At 39.5% G+C, this 26,861-nt stretch overlaps 1 protein-coding gene across 2 annotated transcripts in view; it reads left to right on the top strand.

The window, feature by feature from the left end:
* The window catches only part of BDNF (brain derived neurotrophic factor), a 70,611-nt gene that overhangs the window by 4,915 nt on the left and 38,835 nt on the right, over nucleotides 1-26,861 (top strand). Inside the window, exon 1 of one of the 2 annotated variants that reach the window (XM_074401275.1) lies at nucleotides 14,238-14,535. The exons of the other annotated variant lie outside the window; for it this stretch is intronic. Coding sequence (XP_074257376.1) covers nucleotides 14,470-14,535 — 66 coding nt within the window. The 5' untranslated portion in view covers nucleotides 14,238-14,469. Of the gene's footprint in view, nucleotides 1-14,237; nucleotides 14,536-26,861 lie in introns of those variants that run through there. 2 annotated transcript variants of the gene reach the window in all.

The raw sequence follows: 26,861 nt of genomic DNA, 5'->3' as shown, positions 1-26,861 counted from the left end.
TGTCAGTTAAAATGAGGTCTAACTGAGCATATTTTTTATTAAATATACTTCTATCAAAGGCCAGTAAAGCTACTCTTTGATTTTAATTAGGACAAGCTAGTCTAACCACTTAAATAACTCTAATGAATATGAACTGATACCATCAGATTTAAAAGCTCTGCTGAAAACTAAATTTGTTCTGAAAAGCACTGACTTGCCAGAAAAATATCTATTTTTGCAGCTTTCTTTTCACTCTATGGATAATTTAATGAGTTGCTTATTTTAATTTTACAACTGCTACCTCAGAAGTATCTCAAATTATCTTTCTTTGGCTGGTGTCTTTCTCTGCTGATCTGCTACTGCTGTGTGTGTGTGTGTGTGTGCGCGCGCGTGTGCGCGCCTGCGTGTGTGTGTGTGTGTGTGTGTGTGTATGGGCGTGTGTGTCTCTGTGTGTGTTTTCTGCTGGGAATTTAACAAGCAGTGAGTCTCTTAAATTTACATGCCATAATCTATGTCAAGAACATTGCGTAGTACTTAACAATAAAAATAAACATTAGCATCTAGTGAAAGCTTACCACCATTGAGTGCTATGGAAATACAGGTCTTAAGGGGAGAAAGATTAAATTTTTTAACAATAAAGAAAGTTTCTCCCCTTTTTGGCTTAAAGGTGATTTTAATTTCAAAAATATGGCATCTTTCTTCTTTTAGTTTGGAATGTAGAGCTGCTACTTTAACAAGTGTCTTTTGAGAACGATACACATGTTTCATAAAGATTTAATACCCCTAAAACACTATGGTGCAGAGATGGAACTATGAATTTTTGATCCCTGCCTCTACTCTCATTTGGCAATTTTTGGAGTGTTCATTCTGAGTTTTTAAAAACAGGTGGACATTTTTTTCTTTTTTCGTTCCAACATTATAAAAGAGTCCTACAAGAAATTGTTCTGCTGTAGTAGAGACTTCATTTGTATTTTCTAGTAATAACATTTTAGATTCATATAGTACTTTGACTGTTCTTTGCAGGTTTCATTTGATTTCCTTATCAGTCATATAAGGTAGTAATCACTGATTGCTTTTTACAAATGAGAAAAGTAAGGTGCAGAATTATCTAACACTACACTGCCAGTAAGATGTAAAGACTAACTCAGAATCTTTCTTCAAATTTTAAGAAAATTTGCATTTATTCCTCTCTAGACCATATTGCCTTAAACCCCACTAAGGTACCAGAGGGAGCCGTAGACATTATTTTCTCCTATTTTGATTTATTTAATTAAATTAAAAGCATGGTCTACAAATAGTTTTCAAAATGTTCAGGCCTAATGGAAAGTTTTAACTAGGCTTCCTAAGACAGTCTTTCCCTCTCCCTCAGTGAGAAACTCAAAGAAAGCAGGAATCTTCCTGCAATTGACACACCATCTAAGTCATAGCTGCTAATTCACCATAAAACAAACACAGAGAACAAGGAGCCAAAGCCAAGATGTACATTACTTTTACTCGTGAGTCATAGATTCTGTGGTCTGGGAACGTTCTCAGAGGTCACTTAGCCCAGCCCATATCTGATGGATGAATTCATGCTGGCTTGTTTTCTTTCGACCCTCTGGAATTTCATCCCAGTCTTGGACACCTGGGTACTTGTTTATCTTGGTAGATATTCTGATGCTTATGTGGATCATTAGCTTGTCTGGCCATTTCCCATTTTGCCCAAAAGGTCTACTTTTTATAGAGAATCTAGCATTCATAATTTTATTTTGTAAGTATTAATTGGCAACACATTACTTGACATTATGTGCCAGGAACTGCGTTATAATCTGAAGATTCAAGAATAAGCAAGACTGAATGGTTCATATCTTAGTGGATCTTGTTTGTAGCCTAGAGACAAAGACTGGTATCTTTATTTGCTCCAGTCCTTAGAAGGGAACAGACCTCATAAGATTCCTTTTTTCAAGAGAATACAGTGAATAAGATTAAAATCCTGAGTTCAGGCTTTACCACCAGCTGTTTGTCAGTAGCTAAAAAAGTCAATCAGTCATTCTTGATCTCTGCTTCCTCACACATGAAACAAAGGAGATGTTCTAAGAATAAACTCTAAATTCCATTTCTGTTCCAAGTTTGAGTGAAACTATTTCTTGGATCAAAGGTTAGGGTAACTTAGGCCTTACTTTGTGGGGGAAAGTAAAGCCTAAGTTACCGTAACCTTTGATGATTTACAATTTGGTGTACCACAAATTTTTAACCTGTTAAGTATATCATGAAAAATATCAAAGCAACATATTTCAATCCAGAATAGAAGGAATCTGAGTGTTGAACCTGTTGGTTTATGGAATGATGGCTAGGAAAGTTTTAATTTAGAGAACGATCTCAAATTTCTGCAGATTGTTTTTAAAAGCAGGTGGTGCAATGAAAGACCTGCTATCAAATTTGCTGTTTATTTTCTTTGTGCAAGCGGAAGTTCTAATTTTTCAGGTCATTTCCTTTTAAAATCAAAGATATTCCAACCTAAAATTGCATGGGTCTCATGAATAATGCATTATATACACATGATAATAGATAATTAGGTGGACCAACCAAAAGAAACATGAAAGGGAGCAGGTGCCCAAGGATTGCAGAAGGTGTGTGGGCATTTTGACATCCAGGAAATGCTATAGATCTGTCCTTAGCTAACTCAGCCTGGTGGAGATAATTAAGAAAAAAATTGTGGGTGTAGAAAGACTGCAAGCCATTCCCTAGGATTGGCTAGATTGCTGCAGTAGTTCAAAAACAATTGGCACAGCCACCCACACTAGACATGATTGCCCTTTGATGAGGCAGCTATTGACTTTTATAAAGATGCCATATTTAAAATAACTTCTGATGCACTGGGGATAACAGACATCATTCTTGAATTCTATTTTAGACAAATGGCAAAATATATTCCAAAGTATTAATTTTAAAATAAAAATTCTTTTTTAAGTCTTGTTTCTACTAACCAGTAGTGTAGTAACATGTGACCCCTGGATTTAACAATTCAGCCTAAGCTGGGAGAAAGTTGTAGCTTGTATGAGCCATTTTGACCCACTGTAGGCATTTTCTGGACCACTACCGGAAGTAACATATACTTGTCAAAGTTTTTAACCTCTCAGTGAATGTGAAATGCACTCCAAAATCTTCACACCCTGGGAAAGGTGATCCAACAATTTTCCTAAACAGCGGCAGAGCATGCTCTGAGATCTTTGTTCCCAGAGTGCATGCTATAATGTTATGCTATTAGAAATTTCCTTGGAGCACCTTGCTCATCAATACCAAAAGGAGTTAGAATTTATTTATCTCCAGCTTCAAGGAAATAGTCAACCACCTCCTGCCTCTAAGTAATAAGACTACTGTGAGAAAAAAATATATATACAAATTAGTTGATTGCAGAAAGGTGCCACAAACATCCAAAGCCTTTGGGATAGGACATTGCAGGGTGAGTGAATAGAAAAAAAGAAAAGGAATATGGAGAAAATTGAGAAATAAAAAGGAAAAGGAAGATGGAGCTCTAATTATACAGGGGCTTTTGAATTGACTGTTCTCTACCTTCCGTGCTCATCGTTATTCTGGCTGCTTTAGTAGGAACCAATGATTTCTTCTGCTTTCACTTTCCTTCTCTGCTAAGGACCTCTTCCTTGCCAATAACTTCCATAATCAGTATTTAAAAATTTCTCTGATGCCCAGCGCAGTGGCTAACGCCTATAATCCCAGCACTCTGGGAGGCCGAGGCAAGCGGATCACTTGAGGGCAGGAGTTCGAGACTAGCCCAGCCAACATAATGAAACCCATCTCTACTAAAAGTACAAAAAAAAAAAAAAAAAAGCCAGGCATGGTGGCAGGTGCCTCTAATCTCAGCTACTTGGGAGGCTGAGGGAGGAGAATCGCTTGAACCCTGGAGGTGGAGGTTATAGTGAGCCAAGATCATGCCATTGCACTCCAGCCTGGACAACAAGAGCTAAACTCCCTCTCAAAAAAAAAAAAAAAAAAAAAAATATTCCTCTGCTATTATTATCCTTTACTGTGTGTTCGATTAACATGGAGTTTGTAACAATTTTTGTGCTATGGACTCTACCCTCTTGGCAGTCTGGTAAATCCTATGTAAACCCTTCTTATAAAAATTTCTAAATGGGGCTGGGCACGGTGGCTCATGCCTGTAATCTCAGCACTTTGGGAAGCCAAGGTGGGCAGATCATTTGAGGTCAGGCCAACATGGCAAAACCCTGTCACTACCAAAACAAAAAATTAGCTAGGTGTGATGGCACGTATCTGTAATCCCAGCTACTTGGAAGTCTGAGGCATGAGAATCACTTGAACCTGGGAGGTGGAGGTTGTAGTGAGCCGAGATCAGCCACTGCACTCCAGTCTGGGCAACACAGTAAGACTTTGTCTAAATAAATAAATAAATAAATAAATAAAAACAAGTCTAATTGAATGAAATAAAAGTGTAAAATTACAAAGGAAGCCAATGACATTGATGTACAGTTATAAAAACATTTAAAATAACATATTGTGTGATATAGTAATACCTATGCTTTTTAATGCATTAAAAATGATCTAACCACAAGGTAAATATTATAATTTTGAAGTAATAAGTATCAGTATTTTGAAATATCTATAAAACTGACATATGATATGAAGGTGTCTGTGATATATACCAGTGAGAAAGCCTGCAAATACTACTGTGTAATATTTCCCATACATATTTGACAACAGAACACTTGAGAAGCACTTATTAACACAGTATAGATTCAGAAATGTTAATTTAGTCAATGTTAACATTAGCCATGGGGTTTCCTTCCCGGCAAAAGGAAACTGGCATTGGGAGAAAACTTTTAAAATTCACATTTGCCATTAGACAAGCTGCCAAGTGGGGAAAGGACCAAAGGCTGAGAAGGCGAGGGTGTGGTAAACACGTTTCTATTGACTGAACTCGCTAATACTCCAATGTTTATCCCAAGTATCACCAGCACAATCCTATTACCCTAGCAATCCATCACTCCATTGAAAAAGATACAAAGTTCAGATTCTGGTGATTAACTCAGCATTGCTTAAGATACCTGTTCTGACCTCACTAACTCAGCAGAAACTCTTCCTGTTTGTCATTACTGCACCATGGGAAAGTATGTGCAAATTGTAATGATGTGAGGTGACATTTATTTTGCATTCATCCAGTGCTGTTATTTGTTTTGTATTTGGAATATGTTGCTTAACCTTCAAAGTAACTCTCAGATTAAGAAAACTAGAGCTTGGAGAATTTAAGTAACTTGACTAAACTAACACAGAAAATCTGAAATGGAGAAACTAAACTCCAAACCTAAAGTTTTCTGGTTCCAAAGTCCATTGTAAAGTGGTGCCTCCCTGTCTCCTAGCTACCACCCAGATTTAATCTGGATCTCCCATTATCAGATGGTTTACATACAGGTTTTCTTACAAGATCTTGACTGCAACTCTTTGAGATGGCATGAGTCTCAAAATTCATTGTCAGGAGTGCTACTTTAGAATCATTTTGATCTTTGCTAACTGATGAGAGACTTTCAGATAGCTAATTGTCACCTATCCTTTTCGAAGCCCAGTTTTCATAATCATAAAACAAAAAGTGTTAAAGTGTTTTGTGAGGATCAAATGTGTGAATAATAAAATCTAACTTTGTTGAGCTCACTATGGTGAGCATTCTGCATTTCCGTAGTTCACTGAATCCTCACAACAATCCTTCTAGGCAAAGATTATTATTTTTATATTAAAGGTAAGAAAACTGAGGTATCTGTAATTAATTAACTATCTTAAATTAGCAGAGCCAGTAAGTGGCAAAGCTGGGTTCAAATGTAGGTCTGTCTAATGCCAAAGTCCTTTTTTAAAATCACCAAACGAATCTGAAAATCACTATTCAATCTTAGCTGTTATTATTATAATTATCATCACACTTAAAACACTATCAAAATACAAAATTATCTAGACATAAGTATATAGTCACTGAAGAGATTAGAATCTGAAACATTTCACCTGCATGTTCTTCCTTCCACTTACTTTAGTTTATTAACCCAATGGATGATGTCTGACTCCTTTCTTAACTTGTTTAGGGCAGTTCCAAGTTAGTTGACTTCTGAGAGTTATTGAGTAAGAAACGTTATAAATTGTTTGGATTAGGATTTGGTATGTTTAGAAGCTATTTCATAAGTTTGCTTTTTCAAACTGTTACTGGCTATAATACTGCAGATGCTGTGATGAGGAACACCCTCTCTAAAGACACACAGTGGATGACAAACCTCCAAAGCTAACATGTTGTTTACAGATATGGAGAAGAGGATGGACAAGCACGGTCTGAAACGTAATTACAAGGCTTACAGTCCCTGTTGGGGACTAACATGTTTATTGGCTTTCCTTGTGCAATTCAATGTTCTTCCTTTAAAGGATCCACTCCAAACTTGGGACTTTCCTGAAAATAGCATCTCATTTGGGATCATGCCAGGAATTGGTGTGTGGGTCCTTTGTGTCTTTGCACCAACTCAGAACTCCAGATACTAGATCTGGAGACTAAGCTGGGATACAGTCTGGAAACGGGAGTCATATATCTACTTGGGCTTCTTCCTGCTATATTTATTTCATCCATCTTCCTCCTAGAAAGCAGCTCCTAGAAAGATGTGGTTTTAAATGAGGGATTGGATGCATGCTGGTATGTCTCAGATAGCACAAGTCGGTGGTCTTTGCAGAGTTGCCAAAGGCATATAAGTAATCAAAGAAGCGGAAATTCATGGAGAGACTTCATCCCACTTCTACTCTGATTTATTCAGGGAAGGACACCATGAACACATAATGGATTTGATATGTCCCAGAGTTCCGAAAACAGCCTAGCAAAAAGGGATGATCCTAAAGGACATTTTGATATGTGAAAAAGTCCACCTAAAGCTTTGTCAGAGATAACTAAAGAATATGATGGCTGGAAGGCTATACATCCTTACCTTGGCTCAAAGTTCTAATTTTAGGGGAAATAATTGCATGAATTCCAAGTTTAGTTTACCAAACGATACACAGTTCCTGAAAGGAGTTCAAATTTAGATAGAAAAAGTACCTTACAAATGATCTAGTTCACTGATTCCCCTTGTGCATTGAAATTACCTATATTATTTCTTCTCTCTGAGTTAAGGTCTGAATGAGTTGCCGGGTTTAGCAAGCTCAGTTTGTAGCCCACTGACCTCATTTTCTTGATTAGGCAACTGAGGTGCACAGTGGTTGATCTTTCAATTTATTCAATAAACAATTATATGGTATTTTTTTATGGTATCTATCTGAACAATCTCGGGCTAGTGAAGTCACTTGCCCAGGTCACATGGGCAGACACTGACACAGCTTGAATTAGGACCCAAGTCTTTTGACTACTATCTGGGCCTTCAAATCTTAATCATAGGACAAAGATATTTCTCCTATTTTCTAACAGTCCCATCAAAAGGAAACAAAGGACAGTCTGCGCAAGATTTTAATTACCTTAATGTTCAAAATAAAATGAAAAACAGATTACTAAAACATAAGCATAACAACACTTAAATATGGTTCTAATAAGATATTATTGATTTCAAAATGGTAGGACAAAACTAATTATACTTTAAACTTCTTAAATATCCTATAGTTACTTTATGACTATTGAGACACTAGCTAAGTTTCCAAAATTGGATTTCTAGCCATATAATCCCTCACCTCCCACATATACCACCCCCCATTCCTAGGTCATAACTACTGCCCAAGCAGCAAAAATAATTTCCCTGAGTACATACACAGCAGTGGCTACCAACCAAACAAACGATTATGGGGGCTGGAATTTAAATTCATGGCTGTACTTTCACCAGTTCATTCCCCATTTCACCCTATCTCGCTGTCTTCAACTTTTATGAAACATTATGTTTGTCCTATTCATCTGTGTCAGCATCACCCTTTCCTACCTACTAGGCTTACCACTTCTTGGTGCCTTTCACTGGCTAAGGTTTCAGAAGTACCTGCTTACAGCAAACACTGTAGTCGTCTCTTTTTGGTTACAAAGTCCCCAGACAATTTCTCAAGGTAATATTATGAAGAAGAAGTATATGTTCTCTTCTGCTACCCCATTTCTTTTTAGAGTGCTGACTTTATTCTATATCTCATCTGGCTTAATGTCTTATTGGGCCAATTGGATTGATTTTACAATCACGATAGAATATCTCCTAAACAGACAACCATGGATCATGGGAACAATATTTCCGCTGACCCCATGATTTGGTCACATTGGGTTGTAAGGCCGTAGTGGAGATATACTTGATGAGTTTATGAAGACTTGATTCTAGGTATTGTGTAGGTTGGCTTAGTTCTCTTTTACTGAATTCAACTTAGTTGCATTCATTTGATTCTAACTAGATTTTGAGTGCAGACAAAATGAAAAGAAATGGTTCAATTTAGGTGAAAGTTAAAGCTCCAGAAGTAGTGCAGTATTTCATAAACCTTACCTTTGAGAGAAATTGTATCAGCATATAATAAGCACCTGAGAATATGAAAGCACAATCCCAGTTTAAATGTTAAAGGTCTACAACTTGGGATATTAAATGGAGTACAGAAAAGCCACTGGTTCTTAAACAATTTTACTGAGGGGAAAAACAGTGAAAGCTAAGTGTTCTATTCAAGAACTGTTTCTTTTGAAAATAATGCTTCATTTAAAAGCTAAGGACAGGAGATCTAGCTTTGTTATGAAGGCTCATCTTTTTATTAAACAATCACTTCTGTCTCCCAGTTGTAAGGGGAGAATTTGTCAATCTGATTGAATCTTTCCTTTAGTTTTTCCCAACAGCTGTGTTCAGATAACTCACGACTCCTGTGTTTCCTGAGCCCAGGATAATTTCACACACATGTCTGGTTTGGGGCTCCACATTTTCAGAAGAATATAGAGACCTTGGAGGAGATCCAGGGTAGACCAAGGGAAATGATTAATGGGTTGAAAGTTGCAGTTTATGAAGAAAGGTTGTGAGATCTGATCTTTTGCTATGAGAAAAGTCTGAGTGGTGACTTAATAACACAAGGAGGTTAGTAAGCAGCTGTTCTCCATCTTCACTAAGGTTGAATGAAATGAAATAAGATATAAATTGCAACAGGAACAAAAACGCATTACAAATGGGAACTTCCAAGCACTAGCATTGCTGGATTCTAGATAGCTCCCCAGAAGAAGGATGTATAGTCTACTTCCCTGGTCTGCAATGATAGGCCTATAAATAGTGAAGAAAATGAGGTAATCTCTTAAGATCCCTTCTGGACCTATCGTTTATAGGTCTATTATATATAGAAAATTTATTTGCCTCAAGCAAAAATTGTCTCATTTCCTCCCTCCCACCCTATCCACTCCTTATCTTTATCTATCTTTTGTAAAACACTGCCAACCAAAATAACTGGGACTGATCAACTGTGGTGGGCCCTCCCTAACCTCTAAGTGCCACTCCAGCTTTGGGAGCAAGTTTCTTGTCCATCACTACCACCCCCTGGCCACTAGGGGCATGTTTACCATCATCTTTTTACACACCAAACCTATGGCAAGTGAAAACAAAACAAAATAAAACTTCCTATGCTTAACAAATTCACAAGTGTATTAAAATACAACTCTTATGTCCTAGAATATGAGCATGTAAAGGGCTGAAATGTATTCTATGCATCTGCCTATTATCGGCCCATAGAATAGGCTCTTTAATCAACTAAATGACTGTAACTATGAAGTAAAGGGAAAATAAGTTGAGAAAGTCAGGAGTTTCAGATGTTTCCATATGCTTCTGTATGCCAGACAAATCTAAAGCCTAACCCATTCTTCATACATGTGCTACTGAGGATTTCATTCTCACCATGCCTGCGCTATCTGGAGGTAGAAAGAGAGCCAGTTGCACATCCTGCCCAAGTCTTTGGCCAAAAAAAACAATAAAGACAGGTGCTGTGTAGATTCATGTATCAGAATCACATGAAAGTAGGCCAAATTCTCAGTGTGTGTTTTTAAAATAAGACTTCAGGAAGTTCGGTGATTTTTTTTTTCTAAATTATCTGTTTGCATAAGATAATTTTTCATGAAGAATATAAAAAATTTTATATTTTATATAAAATATTTTTTCATGAAGAATATAAAATTTGATTGTAGGAAATCTCTCACTTCAATCATCACACAGCCTAAATAGGTGAGTCTCAAAAATAAGCTAATCTTCATCTTACATCTGATTCAGTGTCCTGAAACCCTTTGGTTTAAATTTGTTAATTCTTCTCATGGCTTTTCTCATAGCAAAACCAGCTAATAACATAGCTATTATTACTTGTCAGCTGTAACTTATATCCACACTCTCACATCCCTTTTGACCATGCTTATAGAAATATTGTAAGTAAACCAAATGTATTCTTCATTATTAATTTTTAAATGTTCTCAGCAAAAATCTGGTAACGTGTAGGCTACAAGTTGATGATTTTCATATGTTTGGGGGTTTAGTCTCAAAGCTTCATATGGGTTTCTACGCTGTTTTTCTTGATCCAACTAAATATTATTCCCAGATGGGATCAGTTTTTTACCCTCTTGTTCTACTCTCCTAGTCCTGGCACTTCTAAAAGTTTCTTACTGTGGTTCCTTTCTTTTGTCTGCCACTAATGGCTATGCCTGGTTACATAACTCCTGTAACAGGTGTTGACCAATCTGAACACATTTGAGTATGGTATAGAGCTATTCTTATGGTTCATAAAAAAACTTAGAGAGAATATACCATCTGATGAATAGGGAAATTACTTCTCCCTTAAGGTTTTTCTCAGGACAGGCCTTATACAAGAATTTCAAGGATTGTGAGTGACACGGTTTAACATTGGGCTGGGCCTTTGAAATTATCCAGCATGAATTTGAAGACAACTCTGCAACTCTGCTCAGCAGCAGAGTTTTCTGTTTACTTAGTATTTCCCCATGCCAATTAGTGAAATTTTCAGCAGTTTTTTAGGTCAACTCATTTGATACTAGACTAGACAACTTTTTTTTATTTTGCAAGGAAGACTGAAGGTAGGAGTAACTAGGAAGCTAAAATAAACACAATTAAATATAAAATGCTTATAGTGATAGAATTGACCTCAGCCAATTAAAATTATTAATAGAAAAAATATGTCAATGTCAAATCTGAGCCTACTACCTCTGTTCCCACTTGGGTAATGAGGATTAGTTTATATTTCCTGACAAGAATAGATGGGAATTCACATTTCTTCCTGACCTTTGTCCCTGCTGAAACATTGAGTTAGGATCATATTAGAACATAACCAATAAGAAATATTCAGATGAATTCACAATTAAGTTTTAAGCCCCACAAAACTGAAATAAGTAGCATCTTCTTTTCAAGCTGTGAAACTTTCCCTCATTTTAGTAATAAAGAAAATGTTCAGATTATAAATTTGGAAACTTTGTTCCTAACATATCAATCATGTCAGAGACCAATCTTTAAGAAGAACAAGAAACGTATGCTGTATGTTCTCAGCATCAACCTTGACCACAATGGGAAATATTTTGTAAAACTTTGATTTTAGACCTCCAAAATTATCTCTATATGCTACTTGAATTAAGCAAGTAAAAAATAACATTTAGAATTCCATGTAAGGCACTGGTACAACGTTTGTTTACCTTGGCATCATTGTTTTTGAATGTAAGATGTAATTTAAGGCAAATAAGTCTGGTCACATATAGTTTGGTAATGCTATAATCACAAATCAGAAAGTTTGGAAATGCTCAGAAGTGTTAAGAGGTAGATTCATCATGGTTATCTGAATTGGCATTTGATCTTCTTTTCTTTCTAAATACCCCTGACATTTCTGACTCCTCTGTCTTTTCCTCAGTAAAACTGCACCACACACTGGAAAGCAAAGATACACACATTTATTTATATAATGTCAAGGGAGAGTAGGAATAAGAAGATTGGCCATAGACCCACCCAATCAGAGTCTGGGAAATGAGAACACTTGTTCCTTCAGCAGAAATGCTGACGTGCCAATGTGAATTTAGCAGGAAAAAGATTTGCCATAACTTCTAAGTGAGCAGCATTCAGAATGCTAGCTTAGATTCCTGGTATTAACTTGCCAGGTGTTTTTCAGAAAGAAAATAAATTACTATTGAGCTTAAAAATCTGAGGGTAGAACTCATTTTTCATTTTTAACCAAATGTAAAGCATCAGTTTAAAGTTAACATAAAGTTTTAAAACAAAAAGTTTGGAGTAGGGTTCCTCCAGTCCTTTATAATGTAGTACAAGTATGTTTTTTAATTTATAAAACTAGCCATTTAAATTGTATTATACTACTGAAAGACACTGTGTATGCATTCAGCTTACAACCTGGGAACCAACGCAGAGGGTTTCTGGGGTAACAGTACCCAGCTTCATACGCTCTGTCCTTTATTGCTTTCTGGTTAGTCTGCGTATTTCACATACATTAAATATTCCACAATGAACTCCACCATCTGTGCTGTAGGGTAGTTTGTATTGGTCATGTGCTCTGTCAAGTTGACAGAGGTGCAAAGCTAAATGTGTGACACTCGAAGAATATGCATATATTTGAATAATTTGACTATTTAGTCCAACAATTTGCAAAGGCGCTCTGAATGATCACACATTCTGATAACACTTCCAAGGAACCGATAGCTTCACTTAGGAGGTGGGGAGATGGAAGCAGGGTTATTTCTAGCAGGAATTCTTAAGTTCACTGAAGTCTTGTCCCTGGTACTTCACTGCGTGAACGTGGGTAAATTATTTCCTGGCAGAGTATCGGATTCTTCTTTTATAAAATGGGTAAATAATTTCTTTTAACTAGTCTTTAGAAGTTCTAAAATAGCTAATATTAGAGAATTCACTTTGTTAACTGTAAACCCCTAGGTAAATTCAACTGAGTATGTAATAATATTATATATTCAGTTCAACAGTACATTCTTGGTAACCACAAGAGGGTCCATGAAAGGAAACTGTTTATAAATCTTTCCCTTTAGCAAAATTAATGTTGGAGTCTTTAGGGAAATTCCTACAGCAGCGAGTCTCCACAATTATTAGGTCAATCGCCTTTGAGATTACAGAAAAATGCACATACACAGAAAGCTGCCTGCAGAATTTGGGTGTGGGCTTGGTGGGAGATTCCTCTGATAGTCAGTGTTGTACCCACAAGAGAGTGTTTCTCAAAGTGTGACTTCAGATTGTCTGCACCCGAATTGCTGGTGGTATTTATTAAAATTCTAATTCCTGGACCCTGCCCCACCCCTACTAAATCACAATTTCAGAAGGAGGAACCTTCATTTTTAACACTCACTCAGGTGATTTTTATGAGTTAAGTACGGTGCTGCTGTCTTGTTCTTTATTCTAAATTTTAAGGTCTGCACAAATTGGTTGAACTAATGAGAAGAAAATTCAGCTTAAAGCAGGAACATAGGTAGACGGTTGACAGAGTTCATCAAATGGCTAATTGAAAATGTCCTCTGGACCCCAGCTATATAAGTTCTCTCGAAGGGTCTTGACTACAGGCAAATGAGAACCCGAAAAGCTATTTGCTCTTTTGCTGCTGGCAGTGGTAGGGGTGAAGGGGAGGGGAGGATTAACGGAGCCGGTTCTGCCCCCACCCTCGAATCCCCTACCCCGACTCTGATTAAAGCAGAAGACTTTATCTTTACTGCTCTGGTTCGTTATTAAAAGGGTTAGCTTATATGTGTGTGTTTGCTGGGGCTGGAAGTGAAAACATCTGCAAAAGCATGCAATGCCCTGGAACGGAACTCTTCTAATAAAAGATGTATCATTTTAAATGCGCTGAATTTTGATTCTGGTAATTCGTGCACTAGAGTGTCTATTTCGAGGCAGCGGAGGTATCATATGACAGCGCACGTCAAGGCACCGTGGAGCCCTCTCGTGGACTCCCACCCACTTTCCCATTCACCGCGGAGAGGGCTGCTCGCGCTGCCGCTCCCCCCGGCGAGCTAGCATGAAATCTCCCTGCCTCTGCCGAGATCAAATGGAGCTCCTCGCTGATGGGGTGCGAGTATTACCTCCGCCATGCAATTTCCACTATCAATAATTTAACTTCTTTGCTGCAGAACAGAAGGAGTACATACCGGGCACCAAAGACTCGCGCCCCCTCCCCTCTTTAATTAAGCGAAGGGAACGTGAAAAAATAATAGAGTCTGGGAGTTTGGGGGCCGAAGTCTTTCCCAGAGCAGCTGCCTTGATGGTTACTTTGACAAGTAGTGACTGAAAAGGTGGGTTTGTTTTCTTTCTCTTTCCGTTTTTCTGTTTGGTCTGCTAGAAAGCGTGTGGCTTTAGCGAGGGCTGTCATTGCCTGGGCTTCCTGGCTGGAACAAGTAACTTGGTGTAACGTTATCTGGGGGCGTTCATCAATAAAAAATGCCGTTATTATCTTGATTGAATTCCTATTAGGCAAACTCCAGAGAGGTCAGTGCGCGAACTCTTTAAGCCGGCGTGTTGAAGGCAGCGGAGTAAACCAAGAGCCCCCATGCTCTGTGCGATTTCATTGTGTGCTCGCGGTCGCAAGCTCCGTGGTGCGGGAAGGTGCGGGAAGGTGTGTCTGTGGCCCGGGAAACGCACGCCCTCTCCCAGAGAACTTGGGTGCTGGGATGCGGAGGAAGGGGAGAGTTGAAGGCCAGGGGAGTGAGACCTCGGGGCGTCCGATTCTCACTCGCTCCCTCCCACCCCAGCGCGCACAGCCCGGGTTTCCGCAGGGGGCGCGGGACGCGGGGTTCCCTGGGTCTGGGGCTGCAACACCCCTCGAAGCCTCGGGCGTCCCGCCCAAGGCGCCCCGGGAGGGCACAGGGCTCGCGGGACGATGTCGCGGGACCCCAGGGAAGGATGGGGGGTACAGGGCCCGGGGAAACGGGAAGTCCCGGGCGCCCCTCGGTCCCCCGGGGGCTGAGCCTGGGCGAGGAAAAGGCGCGGCGTTCCCTTTAAGCGTCCGCCCCGAACGGGTATCGGTAGCGCGGGCGAGACGGGGGAGGGGGGCGGGGGGGCGGCGCCGTCTGACCAATGGAAGCTCAACCGAAGAGCTAAATAATGTCTGACCCGGGCGCAAGGCGCAGCCTGGAGCTCCGGGTCCCCGCCGCCGCCGCAGCGCCGGGGAACACCCGCCGGCTCGCCGTCCCGCGCACCCCGTCGCTCCTCGGGCTCCCGGGCCGGACCGAGGAGCCAGCCCGGTGCGCCCCCCACCTCCTGCTTGGGGGGCTTTGATGAGATATTGAATGCAGCTGCCACCGCTGCTGTGGGGCCGGCGGGGAGCAGCACCGCGACGGGGACCGGGGCTGGGCGCTGGAGCCAGAATCGGAACCACGATGTGACTCCGCCGCCGGGGACCCGTGAGCTTTGTGTGGACCCCGAGGTAGGCGAGCGCCGGGCGTGGGTCTTGGCGCGGGAGCCGCCCGTCTGCGGGAGAAAGTTGACTGGGGACCCCTAAAGTTGTGGGACGAGGCCAGGCTCCTTCTTACTCCCCTCTGGGAGAAGAGAGGATTTGGAGTTGCTCCTAGGGAGCTTTCTCCCAAATCCCACGACCCAGAGGGTCAACCGGCAGCACCTGGGGAAAAGGGACCCGGGGAAGCCACGAAGTAGAGGACATAGGGCCAGGAGGAGACCCAAAGCTGCGTGGTGGGAGCAAAGACGGCGCCCCAAGTATCCCCCGCAGCCCTACCCCAGCCCAGGAGGGGTCGAGAGACACTTGGGGACCCAGAGCTGTCGGGGTCCCTGACTCAGGAGGGTGCTGGGGCTGGGCTACGAATCATTCCAGGGGTAGGGTGGTCCCCGCGCCGATTTGTGGGGGTAGTGGGGAGGGAAGCTTGCGCCCTCAGCCCGCACCCCGTCCCGGGGCTGCACACGGTTACCTGCTCCCCAGGAGTTGAGTCTGAAGTGGACTTACAAATCCGAAGCCTACGTAGCTTGGAAAAGTTGGGAGGCGGAATTCCTACCGCTGAGACCTAGAAGGGTCTGCGAGACTCCGGGGCCGGCCGAACCCACGCCTCTCCCCATCTTGCACCCCTCTTCTGAAGCGCCCTCCAGGGAAGTCAGAGTTTTGACTTTCGGGGAGTGGGTGGATGTCAGTGGGGGATTCCTAACTCGGGTTAGTCTCTGGGGATGTGAGTGAGTGAGTTGCGCCTGGAAAGAAATAGCTGAGGATTAGGGGCTCTGTGCCTGACGGGCAAGAAGGGGAGATTACAGACTAGGGGCGTCCCTAAGGAAGAAGTCTCGGGGCTGCGGGGTGAACTGGAGGATGTAGTGTTTGTGTGTTGGGGGTGGAGCGGGGATGAGGGACCGAGGTGGAGGGGAGGCGAGGAGGAGGAGGGGACCCGGAGAGCGAAGCTAGGGAAGGTAGAGGGTGCCCTCTGCTGGCCATGCTGCCAAGAGCCGCTGCAGGGGGCGGGAGGCTGGGGGTGGGGAAGTGGGAAGGGAAGGTTTTGCGGGATCCCTTAGAGAGCTGGTAGGAGGGACTTGTTGAATGGTGCTGCCGACTCCAGCTCGGTGGGGCGTGCGACTCGTCGTCAGTGAATTTTGACTCGCCGTTCCCGTTTGGCTCATTTGCAAAAGTTTTCCTCGCGCTGGGGGAGCTTTGATAAGCCTCGACTGGTGGTGTGTTAGGGTTTCTGGAATCTTATTTTAAGGTCCACTAGGTATCTTGCACTTACTTCTCAATGTCAGTTGCAACCAAAGAACATTTTCCGACAAGCATGCAGGAATGTTCTTGGCCAGAAGCGAAGAAAAGCATATTTCTGAGTTTATTAATCTTCCTAGTACAGTTATCTTTTAAACCAAAGTAATACGTAATTGCGAACGTTGATTTTCTAACTGCATATAAAAGGTGATATGCTATGAAATGAGACCCCTCCCTACTGTCTCAACTTCCTGCAAAAACTCTCTCCCCTCTTCATTATTATCGAAAAACCTATTTTTATATGAGTTTGTTGTAAGGTCAAAAGCCATTTTGGTCTTACAATTTGATATGTCTTTTTTACATTTTAATTTATTGAGGCATAATTACAGATTTAATTTGAACGTGTGTGCCTTCAGTGCTTACCTCATGCAACGTAATTTTTAGGTTGGAGATTTCTGATGTTATGACATGTAGCACTTCAAGGCATTACACATAATAGGTAATATAGCATGTTGAAATTATACTACAAAGTTTTGACCTTGGAAACGGCACCTTTTAAAAACAATTACTAAACTCCTGTTCCTGTTCCCTGGTTTTGCAGATGCCTTGCTTAAGACTTTTTTTTCCCCCCCTTTTCTTTTTGGTAAATTTATCTCTGGGCTAGCAGGAGAGGTAAGAGAAAGGAAAGAGACACTTGTCGAAATGTAACCATAACCTTTACTGGAATTTAAAACACGTTGGTCACCATTACTGGAATTCCAGGGCCATAAAGTCGTTGTCTTTTATTTTTCCTTCTACTTCATTTTGTAAAATGTGATAAATGTTGGTAAATATAGACCAGTAAGTATTCTGACACAAAAAGCATTATGTATGTGGAGCTATTTTATTACAGAACATTTTCTATTTATAAATGATATAAGCAGAAAGAAATGATTTCCAGATAAACAAGGCTTACGTACATGTTTTGAGGCTTTAGAACATTGCAGACACACTTAGACATTACATTTTTTTAAAGCAAAATAATAAATTTTCACATACCTTTGAAGTCTTTCATAGCCCATTCAGAGCTAAGTTAGTAGCTGGAAGTTTTGTTTATTTTAAGGTGATATTTTAAAGCCATTTAAGATGTATAGTAGGTCAACATTGGTGTATCCAGAAAATAAAGCATTTAGGAAATCTGTTTCAGAGTGTATTCTCAATGTGTGTAACTTTTACTTGCAAACCAAAGGAACCAAGAAAGTCATCATTTGCCTAAAATGCAGTCATCACCTCAAATGATTCATTTACACTATGTGAGTTAATTGCCTTAATCTCCTAAATGGCGAAAGAGGGAATTAAGGTCCTGTGGTATTTCTTGTTCATTTTGACTCACAAGGAGGGGGAAATCCTGTACAAAAAGCAAATTTCTAAAATCCTGGCTCAAAGTCCTTGGGTTTGCTTTTTAAAAGGGGCACCATGAGAATTAAGCTGTTCTCTTCTTTGTGAAATCTTTAAGAGTATCAGCTTTTCAATAGTCAAAATGTGGATGATTGATAATCTCATTTCTTTCTCATGGTTTGTAGTTCAGCACAGCGTGAGCTGGGCACGCCCACCTGATAGTATAGCAAAGAACTTGTCTACATTCTTTTTACATTCATCTTCTAAAACCTGTAGCTAGCGCGCGCTCTCTCTCTTTGTGTGTGTGTGTGTTTGTGTGTGTGTGTGTGTGTGTGTGTGTGAGAGAGAGAGAGAGAGAGAGAGAGAGAGAGAGAGAGAGAGAGAGAGAAACTGTGAACTGTGAGATATAACAGCCAGCAGCTTTGGGTCTCAATCATAGATTTAATCTTTAAAAAAGTGAAGATTTACAGATTGGAAAGGTCATGTTCAAGTAGTTTATTAACATTTTGAGATGTAGGAAATTAATATTGGAGTAGAGAAGAAAAATTTCAGACTTCTTGAATAAAAACAGCATAGAGAGTGGATGATAGCTAAACTCTGAATATCTTATGAGAAGAAAGGCACTCCCATTTCAGGTGCCCATAATATGGATTTGATTTTAGTGATTAAAACGTTAATTTTCAACTTGTATCTCTCTGTGTGCAAGAGTTGAATTTGTGTAAGGGGGCTCGCCTATGCAACAAAAGTGAATATGTCCCTTTTATAAGGTAATTGCTAACTTGTCACAACTTGTTTTCAAACAATTGTTATAGAGCACTCAGTTTCCACTAATTGCAAAATTGCTGCTTAATTGAAGGACTCTCAGCCATCTAGTACAGCCATTCAGCCACTGGCAGGCTCTGTGATCTCAAGCTGTGAACTGCATTTTAAAGTGGAATCATGGAGAGAATTCTGTGGAATTCTAGGTTTTAAGTGCTGGCTGTTGTTCAATGGAAGAAGAAATCATTTGAACAAGAATCACATCAAATAGTGTTGTGATAAATTTTCTTTATTAGGATGAATAACATGCACAGATGGGCTTCAAAAGTGAATGAGCAAACTTATTGGTTACACTCTGCATCCATTTACTCTATTTAGTATGGAGTAATGTTAAGCAATAAATGATGTTGGCAAATGAAATCCATATGTCATTTGCACGTGGGATTTAAACCTAGGAAACATAGCGTGTCTTTGGCTTAGTCCTGTGTGTCCTAAAAGTCCTCTTAAACTTCTTCTTAAGGCATAGAATTATTTAATCCTAAATAATTTTATACTTAAATGCATCACTGGATTTCCAGAGTATGTACACTAAAAAGACTTAGAAAGGTCATGGACCTAATTATTGAGTATATGGAATCATTATTGATGGCAGATGCAAAACAATGGAGCTCACTAATGTACTGACATTGAAAACCTTTTGCAGGGGCGGAAATCGGGAGTGGTAAATGGGTGTGTTCTCTAAGTGGGACAGGAAGGTATTCTCTTTTCTGTAGAAAAATATGAGTGTCTGGTCAGATAAGTGTGGAAGCTTTCATTTAAGTATTTAAGTTCAAGTACAAGCTCTGGGGCACATGTGTTCTTGGTGAGACAAATCTGATCAAATAAACTGGATGTTAAGAAGTGGCTCATTGCCCTGATGTCTCATTTATAGATTGATGTTTGAAGATGGATTGCATTAGGTGGGTTAGGGGGCTGGGTATGGGACAGGAGAACGATTGGAGGGAAGAAAAGTAAATTTACAAGCTTTAGTGACAGCCATAATAGAGTAAAAGTTTATTTCCAGAGAGCCTAGAGAGTAACGAATGTTATATAGTTTTCCCCAAAGGTTCACTTGAAAGAACTTTTCATTGGTTGTCATGGTAGTAATGTCCTGATTTTGAAATCTCCCAGAACCTAGTAGCTCTTAAACATGCTTTCATCTTGGTTCCTTTGGTCTGACGGGAACTTTATGATGACCCTCTGTGTTTTTGACATGCCTCTGCATTTTTGGAGAGAGGAGGTCAGGCAAGGGAGGATTTCTTAAATCTAAGACACAATATAGTAAGGAAACATAAAATTATACGATAAAATCACTGAACTTCAAATTGGCTTATTGAAATAAAATCTAGAAGGCAACCTATCATTTAATTAAAACTAGCTTATATATATTAAAACTTATATAATGGGAATTCAAAGAAAATAAACGGGCAGTTTCAAGTAATTTAAGCAACTCACCAAAAATTGAAGTAATAGTGCCACCTAGAGAACAAAATCACCAGCTTTACCAGTCAAATGGCTTATTTCCATATGAACCATTTTTCTAATGCTACAGTTGCTAGGATTTCCTTGTTACCATATTCAGATCTGGTGAGTGTGTATGGGGGTGGGGATGCATGTGGAATTACAGATGAAATTTTAAAACAAGCAGATCCACAGTTTGATGTTCTAAATCCTTTTAACGTTGTAGTGGCCAAATGTAGAATAGCATGTCAGGAATCAAGGGCTGGCTTTTTTTTTTTTTTTTAAACATTTATTATTTTCAGGGATATGTACCAGAGCATTGAGTACAAAGGTTCTTATTTTATTCAGTTGCCACAGGTAATTCATTACAGTTTCTGAGATACAATGACACCAAATAATTTGAGCAGAGACCTTTAAGAATGTTTTTGATCTACAATCCACTTTTAACTTTAATGATTTCAGAAGATGTAAGAATAAGTAAAGTCATATATATAGCAAGATTTTTAACACCAAAAAAAAAAGAAGAAAAGGATTGCCTCAATCTTAGAAGAGATGAAGATATACATCCGAGCCAGCACCAAAAAAAGAAAAAAAAAGTAATGGAACCAGGACCCAATAATCACAAATTGACTTAAAATTCTTGGATGAAAAAATCTATCTTTAGTTCATTTTTGCATATGGCCACAACAGCATCCAAAACAGTTCTGGTGGCAGGGGAGGTACTTTGATAAATGCTGCTGAATGCACTGATAGATTGATTAATAGCTGCTTCAGATTATCACTAGTGATGCATACAGAAACTTCATAGAAAATGGTTTATTTGTTTTGCTGAAAGAAAGGCAGAAATTGGAGGAAAAGGTTGAATACTATTTTTGCCCACTACCTATTATAAAAGTCATTTAGTTGGCTTAGTTCTACAATTTCTTATGTGTAATTTGATTCACTCAGGAAATTGTGAATATATGAAATGTTAAAGTTGATTTAGACAGCAACTATAAACTTGTGGATTTTCTTGTAAATGTCTTCAAATTTTTAAATGCCAGTGGAGATGCCAGCTACTGTGCTTCAGGGAGTAGAATATAGTATATCTTAAATTTGTGCCAATTTCTGGTAAGCAGAGAAAAAAAATTGCATGATAACCAAAGAAACTCATATTGTCTGTACTTTGTGTCATTCATGGAAGCAATCAGGTGCAGAAAACCTAAAAAAAAATTACTAAAAGGTGCGTGTGTGTGTGTGTGTGTGTGTGTGTGTGTGTGTGTGTACTTACATCGAGAGAGGAGAGAGAGAGAGAGAGAGAGAGAGAGAGAGAAAGGAAGCTTATTAAATAAAATTTTTGCCATGGGATTTAGTCTAATTAGCCTTGGTTTTGGAGTTGCTATCATCAGTAGTTCCATTTTCTGATTCTTTCTTTCTGCCTTCATGTGCCTTTGAAAACTGAAACTATGCCCAAATCGAAACAAGTTTTTCTGTCTTTTCACATGTTCACTTATTTCTTGAATGTGTTTTTAAACACAGACAAATTTCTTGTACATGATGTAGAATCTGAAGGTCGAGAAATCTGCAGTCATTTTGCTGGAGAGAGATGCTTGGCGGAGTCCCAGGCCACGTTCCTAGGCCAAACTCTCGAAGGTATTCTCTCTTACGCAACATTGGGAAAATACATCCAGCACCGACATGTTGGCTGATAGTGTGTCTGAAGGCACAGACGATATGCTTATCATGTGAAACATAAAGGCAGCAGATACTGCAGACATTCTGTTGAATGATAGAATCTGGATCATTTACATTTACTTAAATGTACAATAATATGATTAAGTTCAAAAAATCAATTTAGGAGAGAATAAAGGGTTGGGGAGCACAGTTTTAGGGGATGACTTACCAGCAGATTGTGGAAAGAAAACCTGCATATTTTAAATCAACTGCAAGTTCAGTATACACCAGTGGTGTAACAAGAGGCTGTCATCATAGCTACTCATTTTGGGCAGCACTGCTAGAAATATAATACTGAAATGGAGAAGCTAGTAATTATTCACTTTTTAAACAGACTATGTCTAGAATATTCAGTTCAAAGAAATGAAATAAGTTGCTTTAGGTACATCACTGATAAACTAGTGTCCATTCAGATCACTGTGACCAGATGCCCAGGGAACCTGCGTATGAGCAATGGCTGAGGGGACTTGGGATGAATGAATCAGGGACATGAAAACTTAGGCTGGAATGGAAAATGGTTTTTGAATGTTGGGTTGAGAAGAATTCTAAAACTGTGCAGGCTTAGTAAGAAATATGTTCAGGTTGCTAATGCCTACTGTGTCTGGGACATTAGAGTGTCAGCATGGGTGATGGATTTTTTACATCCTTATTTTGAGTATGTGCTTCACAAATTTGAAGAACTGTCATAGGTATGATTTGTGTTGCCTCAGAGAGCAGTTCTAGGACCAATGACATAAATTTAGATACTCTGCATGGTAGCTAGAAGAACTTTCTGTTCAGTTTAATTAAGCAAATATTGAATGCCCACTGCATACAGAGCACTTTATTAGAGAAATATGTAATAAAGAAAAAAAGAGGTCTAGTGTGGTAGCTCATGCCTGTAATTCCGGCACTCTGGGAGGCTCAGGTGGGAGGATCACTTGAGCCCAGGAGATCATTACCTGTCTGGGCAACATAGCAAGACCTCATCTCTGCAAAAGACAAAAAAATTTAGCCAAGCCTGGTGACAGGCACCTGTAGTCCCAGCTACTTGGGAGGCTGAGGCATAGGATTGTTTGAGCCCAGGAGGTCGTGGCTGCAGTGAGCTGTGATTATGCTACTGCTCCTCATCCTGGGTGACAGAGTGAGACCCCATTGGAGGGAAGGAAGGAAAGGAACGAAGAAAGGTAAGCAGGCTGAAACTATTTTAGAAATGAAACTAAAATGGGAGGTTGGAGTTAGATATTCTCTGAAGTACCTTTGTATTTGTTTTTTCTAATGCATTGGCCATAAGTATACTCCTTATTTATAGTTCATAAACAATCCTAATAGTAACAGTTGTCTATTTCTGCCTTTGAATCCTCTACTTGATGCATTTAGCATCACGAATCGAGTATCAGAAATCCCTCCCATTTCTTTGCAAAACTCTGTATTTTACTTGTCCTTATTTATATACAGATTCTTAAAAGTGGTTATTTTTCCTTTGGGTTAGACAGAACAGAATGTCTGGGAAAAAAAGAGTTCTTGGCAAATTCAGAAGCTTCTAAATTGCTTAAGAAGTTATCTTTTGACATTAGAGTTCAGTAGCTGAACTAAGAAAATGTCTCACTGTTCACCTTCACCTTTTAGAAACTAGAAAATCTTCAGATATTCCAGTTTTCCAGTTTCTCTTTTTAAATGTAAACTAAAATAAATGAAATCCTCCCCCAACTCCCTCAGACCTCAGCATGGATACAGTTACTTTTTGTTCTTTAATAACTTATTTGTAACTTATTTTGCCCTTTTTTAGAACAGTTAGAGAGTAAGCAACGTGGACATGTCATAAAATGCAAGTTAGACCATAAGATGAGCAGCCCACTCCAAGTATTAATGAGTATTTATTCTTTGCAATCTCTCATACTGCTTTTAGTATTAATAGTGTCAGTCAGCAGTTTAATATTTTTATCTCCTATAGGATATCACGTATTTTATAGTTTGTATGTGTTCTTGCATGTATGTTTTCTTCTGTTTCATAGTAAAGTAACAATGTTACCTGCAGGAAATCCTTCTTTTATTAATTCATTTGTTAATTCACCATGCATTAATTGAGTGCCAGTGAATGCCAGGCACTGGGCTAGTGGATTTCTTTTCCCTGTATTGATTCATATATCTTCAAGTGCTACTTGATAAGGCTCTCCATTGATTCTCCCATAAAAGGCTTTTATTACCTATTTACATACTCCCTTCCAGAGAGGACAGGTCCAAAAGTAAAATCTTGAGCAAATTCTGAGTTATTTCAGAACTCTTGCCCCCAAACTATATTTTTAATTATTGACTGGTAGCCTTTTGGAAGAACTTACCTCTCTCTCTCTTTTTTTTTTTTTTAATTGCATTTTAGGTTTTCGTGTACATTTGAAGAACATGCAAGATAGTTGCATAGGTACACACATGGCAGTGTGATTTGCTGTCTTACTCCCCTTCACCTATATCTGGCATTTCTCCCCATGCTCTCTCTCCCCAACTCCCCACCCCCTACTGTCCCTCCCCTATTTCCCCCCAACAGACCCCAGTGTGTAGTGCTCCCCTCCCTGTGTCCATGCGTTCTCATTGTTCCACACCCGCCTATGAGTGAGAACATATGGTATTTGATTTTCTGCTCTTGTGTCGGTTTGCTGAGAATGATGGTTTCCAAGTTCATCCATGTCCCTACAAAGGACATGAACTCATCATTTTTGATGGCTGCATAATATTCCATGGTGTATATGTGCCACATTTTCCCTGTCCAGTCTATCATTGATGGGCATTTGGGTTGGTTCCGGGTCTTTGCTATTGTAATCAGTGCTGCAGTGAACATTCGTGTGCATGTGTCCTTATAGTAGAATGATTTATAATCCTTTGGATATATACCCAGTAATGGGATTGCTGGGTCAAATGGAATTTCTATTTCTAGGTCCTTAAGGAGTCGCCACACTGTCTTCCATAATGGTTGAACTCCCACCAACAGTGTAAAGGTGTTCCTATTTCCCCATATCCTCTCCAGCATCTGTTGTCTCTAGATTTTTTTAATGATTGCCATTGAACTGGTGTGAGATGGTATCTCAATATGGTTTTGATTTGCATTTCTCTAATGACCAATGATGATAAGCATTTTTTCATATGTTTGTTGGCCTCCTGTATGTCTTCATTTGTACAGTGTCTGTTCATATCCTTCACCCACTTTTGAATGGGCTTGTTTGTTTTTTTCTTGTAAATCTGTTTTAGTTCTTTGTAAATTCTGGATATCAGCCCTTTGTCAGATGGGTAGACTGCAAAATTTTTTTCCCATTCTGTTGGTTGCCGATTCACTCTATTGACTGTTTCTTTTGTCGTGCAGAAGCTGTGGAGTTTGATTAGGTCCCATTTGTCTATTTTGGCTTTTGTTGCCAATGCTTTTGGTGTTTTGGTCATCAAGTCCTTGCCGACACCTATGTCCTGGATGGTTTTGCCTAGATTTTCTTCTAGGGTTTTTATGGTGTTAGGTCTTATGTTTAAGTCTTTAATCCATCTGGAGTTAATTTTAGTGTAAGGTCTCAGGAAGGAATCCAGTTTCTGCTTTCTGAACATGGCTAGCCAGTTTTCCCAATACCATTTATTAAACAGGAAATCCTTTCCCCATTGCTTGTTTTTGTCAGGTTCGTCAAAGATTGGATGGTTGTAAATACATTGCGTTGCCTCCAAGGCCTCTGTTCTGTTCCATTGGTCTATATATCTGTTTTGGTACCAGTACCGTGCTGTTTTGATTACTGTAGCCTTGCAGTATAGTTTGAAGTCCGGTAGTGTGATGCCTCCAGCTTTGTTCTTTTTGCTTAGAATTGACTTGGCTATGCAGGCTCTCTTTTGGTTCCATATGAAGTTTAAGGTGTTTTTTTTCCAGTTTCTTCAAGAAGGTCATTGGTAGTTTGATGGGTATAGCATTGAATCTGTAAATTACTTTGGGCACTATGGCCATTTTCACGATATTGATTCTTCCTAACCATGAACATGGAATGTTTCTCCATCTGTTTGTGTCCTCTCTTATTTCATTGAGCAGTAGCTTGCAGTTCTCCTTGAAGAGGTCCTTGATGTTACTTGTTAGTTGTATTCCTAGGTATTTTATGCTCTTTGTAGCAATTGTGAATGGCAGTTCATTCTTGATTTGGCTCTCTTTAAGTCTGTTATTGGTGTATAGGAATGCTTGTGATTTTTGCACATTGATTTTGTATTCTGAGACTTTGCTGAAGTTGCTTATCAGTTTCAGGAGATTTTGGGCTGAGACAATGAGGTCTTCTAGATATACAATCGTGTCATCTGCAAATAGAGACAATTTGACTTCCTCCTTTCCTATTTGAATACCCTCTATTTCTTTTTCTTGCCTGATTGCTCTGGCTAGAACTTCCAGTACTATATTGAATAGGAGTGGTGAGAGAGGACATCCTTGTCTAGTGCCAGATTTCAAAGGAAATGCTTCCAGTTTTTGCCCATTCAGTATGATATTGGCTGTTGGTTTGTCATAAATAGCTTTTATTATTTTGAGACACGTTCTGTTAATACCTAGTTTATTGAGGGTTTTTATCATAAAGGGCTGTTGGATTTTGTCAAAGGCCTTCTCCGCATCAATTGAGATAATCGTGGTTTTTGTCTTTGGTTCTGTTTATGTGGTGGATTACGTTTATAGACCTGTGTATGTTGAACCAGCCTTGCATCCCTGGGATGAAGCCTACTTGATCATGGTGGATACACTTTTTGATGAGCTGTTGCAATTGGCTTGCCAGTATTTTATTGAAGATTTTTGTGTCTGTATTCATCATGGATATTGGCCTGAAGTTTTCTTTTCTTGTTGAGTCTTTGCCGGGTTTTGGTATCAGGATGATGTTGGTCTCATAAAATGATTTCTGAAGGATTCCCTCTTTTTGGATTATTTGGAATAGTTT

This window comes from Saimiri boliviensis, chromosome 6 (genome assembly GCF_048565385.1).
Source record: "Saimiri boliviensis isolate mSaiBol1 chromosome 6, mSaiBol1.pri, whole genome shotgun sequence".
In the NCBI taxonomy this organism is placed as follows: Eukaryota; Metazoa; Chordata; class Mammalia; order Primates; family Cebidae; genus Saimiri; species Saimiri boliviensis.
Note: the sequence above shows the minus strand (reverse complement) of the source record. Positions and strands in the feature narration are given on the sequence as shown.